The following is an 8348-nucleotide window of genomic DNA, read 5'->3' as shown; positions in this document are numbered from 1 at the left end:
GTTTCCCCATTTGTAATTGGCAGCTACCAAAATGTCTCTTCCTCATACAACTGAGGTCACAATGAATCAAGTCAAGCTGTGGTGCAGAAGCAAAGACATGCCATGAAGACAGTTGCATTGTGGATTAACTTTTCTGTTTGTAAAGTGCAGGGTATCAACAGCATGGACAAAAAAATGAGCCCTTGGAAAAAGAGAGTGAGAGCAGAATGTCTTGCACTAAGGTTATGTATTTAACAGTTTTACATGAAATATTCATATATAAAAACTTTTTTAAGTGCTTTTCTCCAATTTAAAAATCTAAAGAATTCAAAAATAAGGCATTCAATATTTGAAAAAGTACAGATTTACAAAATGTGTATATTCTGTCATGAAAACTCCACACCAACATTATACACTTGGAAAAAAAATACAAACAGGATATATTACAAATTTATGTAGCAATAACTTAGTTCTTACCATGCAATAAAAAGGACGTTAATTGAGATACACAAGCTTTTAGCTTCCCCTAAACTGGAGGGCTTAATTTTGTTTGCAAATGAGTTTTTATGCAAATTCATAGAACTGTGGCACTTGAAATTTCTGGTAGCCTTTCTATTGAGAGTTAAATTGTACATAATGATTATGAGGATGGAGAGTAACACAGCAGCTGTTACGAATCATTCCAACTTTGTTCGACAATAGCTGAAACTCTTTTCTCATATTCACGTTTGTTCTCCTGGTAAAGTTGTGCTGCCTGACTGTTTGCTGGACTGTTTGGATTGGGTTCATCAAGCAGAGACTGGAAAAAGGGGAAAATATAATGTGAGACAAACCAACACATGTAAATCAAGAAAAAAAAATCAACTTACTTTCAAGTCAAATGTGTTTCAGAGGCAGACACAACTCAGAATGGTCCAGTTAAAAAACCTAGTTAAACTCATGGTTAGGCACCCCTCATTATATTACTGACCCACAAATTACACCCTGCCTAAGCATCAGTGCTGCACACACTTGTAGTTTCACAAACCAAACAGAGACAGTTTGTGCTAGTCAGCACTATGGAGCTAAATGACTATTTGGTAATTACATTATACTGTCATTCAGGACTAAAGAGGGCTAAGATATCTACTACAAAACATCACTGTTGAAAAATTAGAAAATCACACAGAAGCAAAGGAATTGTGCACTTCCACTGTGCCAGGCCATTTTTACTTATTCTAAGTAGTGTGTTTCAGCAATATTGTCCCTTTGAGGGCTTCACCGTAAAGTTAAATGCTTCAAACATGAGGCAATTTTCTGCATCTGATATCCTATCTTGAGTAAAAACAGTTAAAAATGAACACAAACCAGTAACTGCTTTCCTGTGCAAAAATATATAATAGCAGTTTTGGATCTCAGAATCAGCGATTACATACCATCTTTGTCTTTATTTGATCTAAAAATACTGCTTAGCTCATAAGGATTTGAAGCTTCCCTTGATACAGACACCTGGCTAACCTCATGACTGAGCTGTGAATTCTGGAATAGAGACCAACAATAACATAATTATTTGGTAAAACAGATGCAAAGTTACCTGAATTGAAGTTAAAATAGATGAAACATCATATGTTGGACTCCAGCGATTCTGAAGAATATCTAAACATATGCTGCCATCTGCATACACTGTAAATACAACACAGGTGTCACTTAGAAACTGTCAGATTTATGGCACTGCTCAGGGCAGAGTTATTGTTCCAATTCAGTCTGTGCTGAGATTATTAATGCTTTAGGAAAGAGGACAGCAGTTTGCCTCACCATCTTCTGTGGCCTGACACATAATTTGAAGATTTATTACTGAAATTAAGAGAACGCCCAAGAGGGAAAGAAGCAAAGTCTGAAGATTACGGCATCAGCACAGGAAGGGGCAGATTTGGTGTCCTGCTCCTCCAGTGTGCCTGGCTCACAGGGTCACAGTGGAGAGTCTCCCAGAGAGCAGCAAGGCTCCACTGCAGGAGTGGAACCCCTCACACCATGAGCAGGGACAGCTCCTGCCCCATTTTCACACACTCACTATGAGAGGCACCAAGGCAGACAGTAGAAAATATGGAAAAGTGCCTGAAATCCTACTTCTCTCTGGATACCTATCAGTCCTATGGAGTTCACATGAACCTGAGACTCACTGCTCAAACTTCGACACCTTTGTCTTCCAGCTTGTTCCCAACAAATTACAGACCTTGTGGCAGAGACAACCTGGCCTGCACAGTATGTGAGGTATAATTTCTACAGAGTAGCAGCAGGCAGGATTTTTCCTGCACTCAGCAAAACCTATCAGTGCTGGGGGAGGCAGCACAGTGCACTCTCCTAGCTGCCCTCATCACTGAGATGGGGTCAGACTCCTCCTCTACAACTGAGCATCCTCATTTTCTTCCCTGTGCTGTCCTGGTGGGCACAGGGCACCAGATGAAAGCAGGGACTTGGGTGAAACCTCACCTGGCAGGAATAATTAACACTTGGCTCCAGCAGTTCCCTGCAGCTCATGCTGTGGCTGCACAGACATGGCTGCTGTTAAATGGAAGTGGGCAGGAATCTGCAGCCAGAACTGCCTCTTTAAACCAACCTAAGTGCAGCTGCTGCTGCTGAAAATACTCACAGGCTTTGCTACTGAGGCTACATATTGATTAGTAAGAGGCAGATAGCTGCTTCTTAATAGCATCATAACTCTCAATTTTTCATCAAGCAGTTGCTGTCCTAGACATCTACTTAGGAGATGGCAGTGAAGAGAGATTAAGCATTCTGGAGCTGCAGAGAATGCCTGACCACACTGTAATATTTAATGAGTATTACAGCTAAATAAAGATGGTTTACTCACCATTTGGATGGAACATTTTTGATAAAAACCTAACAGTAGGAGGCTTATTTGGATATTCTTCAGAAAATTCTATTACTAGTTTAAAAGTACCTGTCCAAACAAAGATAAATAAAATCAGATAATTAACAACAAAAGAACATATCCAAGAACATAGACAACAAATTAATTAATGTGCTCCATGACCAGTATTTCTCCTCACCACATCTAAAAAAAACCAACACTGAATCTGATTGCTTTTCATATATTTCAAGTGATATTGGAACTATGGAATGACTGCTTAGAGTAACAAACCCAGCAGCAGTGGTTGGGTAGGAGCTTGGAGACTCACTGCATACATGGCAAAGGCAGTATCCAACATTATCCCACTTTTCCATGACCCAGGGATGCTGGGCCCATGGACTTGGGTGACTTTAAGGTGTTTCATTAAGAAGGCATTGTGGTGCCAGCAAAGAAACACTGGAATTTCATAATCAGCAATCTCAGTCTTTGGAGCTCACAACTGATTCACTGAAAACCTTTGTTATGGATCAGTGAATAATTTACTGTAATTCCTCCAACCCAACACAGAGAAAAACCCATCTGCTGCCAATTACTGCAATAATACTATAATTATTAAACTCATTATTCCTCATATGCCTGAGGGAGGGTCATTACACACCAGCTTTCATGTTTATGTACAAATCTGGGATTCCCTCAACCTCACTGAGTTCTATCTATATTGAGAACACCTCAAGGTTTTTCACCTGTTCTTCATTAGGAGAACAGTGATGAATCAAACATGCCAAAAGATGAAACGAGAAAAGCTCTTGTTGAGCTCAGCTAAAGAGATGTGCAAACACACCTGGCAGTGTCAGGCCAATAATCCCTGCTAAAAGCTCTTGTGGGTATGTATGAAAAAGCCTTGACAGAAGCACTGCTTCATAGTTTTCTCACCAACCATGAGCCAGCACAATGAGACACTGCTTAGATTAAGATACATATTTTTATAGCCCTCATTGCTTCACTTACTTGGTTTGTTTCAAATGATACACATCTATTATTTTTCAAAAGCAGAACAATGTTAGTACTGTTAACATTTATTAGAATGACAAAGGATACAAAAGTCAGCAACTTACCATCTTCAAAAGGTGTCCCTTCTGGCCTGAAAGGTTTAAAAAAAAATAACTCCAGTTAAAAGTGATCGTTACCTACTTCCACACAGGCACAATAAATGTATATCTTCTTTCTCATCCTCTCCAAGATACAGGCAGAAGCAATAATTTAAATTATTAGAGAAGCATCCAGAGGTAATCTCTGAGAGCTTTGTTGTATTTAAGACATGTCCCACAGTCACCTGCTATTTGGGACATCAACTTTATCATCATCCCAAACAATACATATGCTTTAGGTGACTAGTTTAGAACAAATGAGCAGATTATTAGCAAGCACACTTCAGTTTGATGAAAGGATATTAAGTCCTCTTCCACAGGATCCATACTGTAACTTCCCAGACAGATCCTGTACCTTGTCCTACTAGGATTCAATCCAATCACTAATACATCTGGATTTAATGGCTGAGAACATGTGGCACTTATGTACTTTAAAGAAGAATTCTGCTTTTTCATAACACATGTATAACCTATTTTTCATAACACAGTATATAACCTATTTATTAAGCCACATGCAAGCTTTATTCAACAAAAAAGCTGAACAAATTTAAAATTTAGTTTTTTTCCTTCCTAACCATTCCCCGTTATCTGTGAAAAGAGATTTTTACCTTGGCTATTTTTTAAGTTTACTGACTTTACATACATGAAACAAGAGAATAACTGTAAATATAAACATCAGGTTGTCATATTTAGCCCTCTAATACTGAATTTCATAGTGACCAAAAACTCTTACCCAAATATAACTGCATTCCATTGCATTATGTTATTCTCAGATGGTGCACCACTGACACCCACAGGAGGGTCTTCTTGCAATCTAAGAATTACAAACATAGAATGACAAGTCATATATATGAAATATTTCCACCTGCAGATATAACTTACCAGTAATATCCACATTTTATAAACATTTTCTCATTCCAGATCAGAGAATACACAAAGCATTCCATGCAGATTATCAACACTCTGAAAGACAGACCTACAAGGCAATGCACATCAAGATTTTCTCATGTTTTACACTGAGACACAAGGACACAAGAGGTCTGATTAAGTGTTCAGGGAGCAAAGGATTAACTGTAAGAATAACTTATAGCACCATGGACAGCTGGGATTTATGGTGCTACACTGTGAACTATGAGAGAGCAATTGCTGCTGGCTGCCACAGTGAAGAGGAGAACAAGCTGCAGGCACAAGCAAGAGCTGAAATCCAGGCAGTGGCACACACACACAAGGGACTCAGGGCAGGGACCATCAGGGGAGCTTTTCCTGCATCCCCAGATCCATGCATGACAAGTGGCTATATTTGGTATAAGCCTATTTTGACTGACAAGCTGATTGCTTCAAAAGAGAGCAAAGGGGAAACCTGCGTGCTGCTACTTCCTCTTACCAGCCCCACAAATGTGTTTATCTCTAAAGCAATTACAGGAACATTTAAAATTATTTTTAGTTCCTTAATCCTTGGACTAGGCAAAAGCATGTTGCTCACTGAAAGCTTCACAAACTTGAACCAGAAATATGTACTGCAGCCAAAGGACAGGATCCAAATGCCCCCCTGTGCCCATCACTGATCCATATTAAGGATCACAAGACCCTGACAACTGTACACCAGCAGGTCCCAATCAATCCACCTGCTCAAACCCCCTCAGTGACAGCTCCTACTCCCCTCACCTGTTTTACCTCCACAGTTATACAGGAATAAGGAAAATGCAGTGACTGCCCTTGTGTCACAAACAACTGTTGAGTGTTACCATGAGGTTTGATAATATCACAGCACACTTATAAACAAGTCACTACAAAAAGCTCTGCAGACCAAGGGACAAATTCTAACTCAATGCCACATGCAAATGCAGATTTACTGAGAGCTGTCAGCAGCACAGGCAGGCAATCCTCCCTGCACTTGCACTGCCTCAGCCTGGGGTAACACCGTGGGTTGTCCAAGGATGCTGAGCAGTGCTGCTGCCCTACAGAGCCTCTTTAAACTCTGTGTTTACATCTCTGCTCTTTGAGCACACACAGTCCAGACAGCTGAGTATCAACAGCATAAACCACCTACTATTTTGGTCAGGGAAAGCAGGAACAGGATTTCTTCCTACGTGACAGCCAGGCTGCAGGCCAGCAGCAGTGCCTGAGCATTAGCCCGACAAATGCATCTGGGAGATGACTTTGGCTTTTAGATCAACTTCAAAGCACGTGTGCACCCTGCTTGTCACAGGGTCTAACTACAGACAGGATCTGGCAAGGACTGCAAACAGGACTAATCATGAAAGTCCTAAACAGCAGGAAAAATGTGGTTTGAGTACTCCCTATTTATCAGCAAAGTAAATAAATAACCTTTTATTTATTTTGGTTTATTCAAACAAATTAGAGGAGGTAAGAAATCTGCTGAAGTTCTCTCTCTTCACTGCTCCTGACAATCACAGTATGCAAAAGCAGTTTATATTTAATGAAGTGAATCAGAGCTCACAGCACACTGTCTGTTTTTTCAGTATGAAGTACAAGTAACATAAGAAACAAATACAAAACTTGCAGCATAAAAGAGCAGAGTAAAACAAAAACTGACATGAAAAAGTTACATAAGTTTTGGAATATCAAAGTCACTAGATATATGACAAATGGATTTGATTTACATTGTCTACTTGGTTATATTTTTCCACAGCTTTAGAATCTTCTCTCCAGCCTTAACTTCAAAATTATTAAACCATTCCTTGTAGGAATATAAAAGCATAAAACCCACATCTGATTGCAATCTTGAAAAACTGAGTTAGTCAGCCTGAAAAAAAATCACTGGTTCATCTGTGTAAGCAAATACAATAAAAAGTCTGAATATCCTGTTTTGATTTGAACAGGAATCAAGCAACACCCACTTAACAAACACCAACACTCGCACAACAGCAGGGGAGGGCTCCACTTCCCAAAAACCTCCTCCTGCTTCCACATGCACGAATCAGGCTTTTGTCGCTGATGCTTTACGTGCAGCCACGTAAAGCAACTACAATACACGTCAAGTGTTTACTGATGTGTTTTCAGGGCCTGGTATAACATAGCTATGCTAAAAAAAGAGACACTATCAAAGCTGACTCACCTCCAACTACTCCTGAGCGACCCAGCCTGGAGAACTCTTACTGTACATCCTACAAGGAAACCTCCCACCCTTTTCCACACTCTGTTCTAAGTATGTTTATGTGTCAGACTGGAAATAATTTATTCCAGAGTCAGTGGTTCAGTCATTAACATTTAAAAGTGCAACTAATAACTGCTCCTTTAGCAGTTCGCGTATATTACACAAGAATCTTCACGATTGCAAACTTTAAACACACTATCACACGATTGTATATAAAAACATTAAAGGGCATTTTGGTTCTTATAACACACAAACGAAGCGTTCGCTAACTCTTTGCGCTTCGTTTCCAGGTGCCTATCACAACAAACTTATTTTCAGAGAGATCCCCTGATCAGCAAGCCCGGAACACTTGTGAATTCTACCCGAGCTATCCCAAAGCCGGAGCCGGCGGGTTGCGGCCGCACTCTGGGGTGCGGGCCGGGCGGCCCGGCACGGACACGGACACGGACACGGGCACGGCCCTGCCAGCGGAGCGGGCCCGGCCCGGCAGGGCCCGCAGCCCCGCCAGCCCGGCGCCCCGTGACCCCGCGGGCACTCCCGGCTCCGCAGACACCGCTCCAACTCCGATCCTCACACGCCCCCAGCCGTCGGCGCCCGGGCGAGGCGGCTCGAACAAAGCCGGCGCTGCCCGGCGGGACCCCTCGCTCCCCCGGCGGTGCCCCCGCTCCCCCCGGCTCTGCCACTCCCCTGCCCGGGGGGGGCTCGGTGCCAGCCCCAGGCGCGGGGCAGCGGCGGGTCCGGCCCCGCTCACCTCTTGAAGTCGCGCATCAGGCGGCGGCGCGCCGGGGTGGACATGGCGGAGCCGCGGCGCCGCCTCCCGCCCGCGCTGCTGCGCGCCCGCACAAACAACCCGCAATGGCGGCTCCGCGCGCGGGGCGGGGCCCGCGCCGGCCGCACCACTGCGCCTGCGGGGGGGGGCGGGACCGCACCATCGCATCACGCGGGGGGGAGGCGGGGAGGCGGCTCCGCGCTCGGAGGAGTTTGGGAGGAGGCAGCGGGAAAGGGCCGGGAGAAAGCGGGAATGCAGGGGGGGACAGGGCCCGGGAGAGAGCCGGGAGAGAGTCGGGAGAGAACCGGGAATGCCGGGGGGGACACGGTCTGGGAAAGGGTCGGGAGAGCACAGTCGCACCACGGGACAGCCGCACCCGGGCCCGGCCGGGCAGCAGCGCTGCCTGACGCTCCCGGAGCGTTTCAGCCTGGGATTTTCTCCTTGCCAGGCACTCCAGCTCACTGCGGTTTAGCTGAACTTGTGCGA

At 43.7% G+C, this 8348-nt stretch overlaps 1 protein-coding gene across 2 annotated transcripts; it reads right to left on the bottom strand.

Moving 5' to 3' along the window:
- Positions 1 to 207: 207 nt before the first annotated feature.
- Positions 208 to 7979, bottom strand: UBE2B (ubiquitin conjugating enzyme E2 B). 2 transcript variants are annotated; one of them, XM_071443223.1, is made up of 6 exons: positions 7845 to 7979; positions 4709 to 4789; positions 3943 to 3968; positions 2828 to 2917; positions 1553 to 1641; positions 208 to 778 (listed from the first exon to the last, which is right to left on the bottom strand). In XM_071443223.1, exons 1-6 carry the CDS (start codon positions 7886 to 7888, stop codon positions 650 to 652), a joined length of 459 nt encoding a protein of 152 aa, XP_071299324.1. In that variant the 5' UTR covers positions 7889 to 7979; the 3' UTR covers positions 208 to 649. The 2 variants fall into 2 exon arrangements, with proteins under 2 accessions (XP_071299324.1, XP_071299325.1); XM_071443224.1 differs by lacking the exon at positions 2828 to 2917.
- Between the last annotated feature and the right edge of the window lie 369 nt (positions 7980 to 8348).

This window comes from Agelaius tricolor, unplaced genomic scaffold, assembly GCF_023055355.1.
Source record: "Agelaius tricolor isolate 1412-34295 unplaced genomic scaffold, bAgeTri1.0.p SCAF_18, whole genome shotgun sequence".
Lineage (NCBI taxonomy): Eukaryota > Metazoa > Chordata > Aves > Passeriformes > Icteridae > Agelaius > Agelaius tricolor.
The sequence above is the reverse complement of the archived record's forward strand: the minus strand, read 5'-3'. Positions and strand labels throughout refer to the sequence as shown.

Excerpts from the sequence above, each read along its gene's own strand:
- UBE2B (XM_071443223.1), bottom strand. The coding sequence starts at position 7,888 with ATGTCCACCCCGGCGCGCCGCCGCCTGATGCGCGACTTCAAGAG. Across the intron at positions 4,790-7,844 it reads CTGATGCGCGACTTCAAGAG|ATTGCAAGAAGACCCTCCTG; the intron begins GTGAGCGGGGCC and ends TGTAATTCTTAG. Across the intron at positions 3,969-4,708 it reads TGGAATGCAGTTATATTTGG|GCCAGAAGGGACACCTTTTG; the intron begins GTAAGAGTTTTT and ends TAAACCTTTCAG.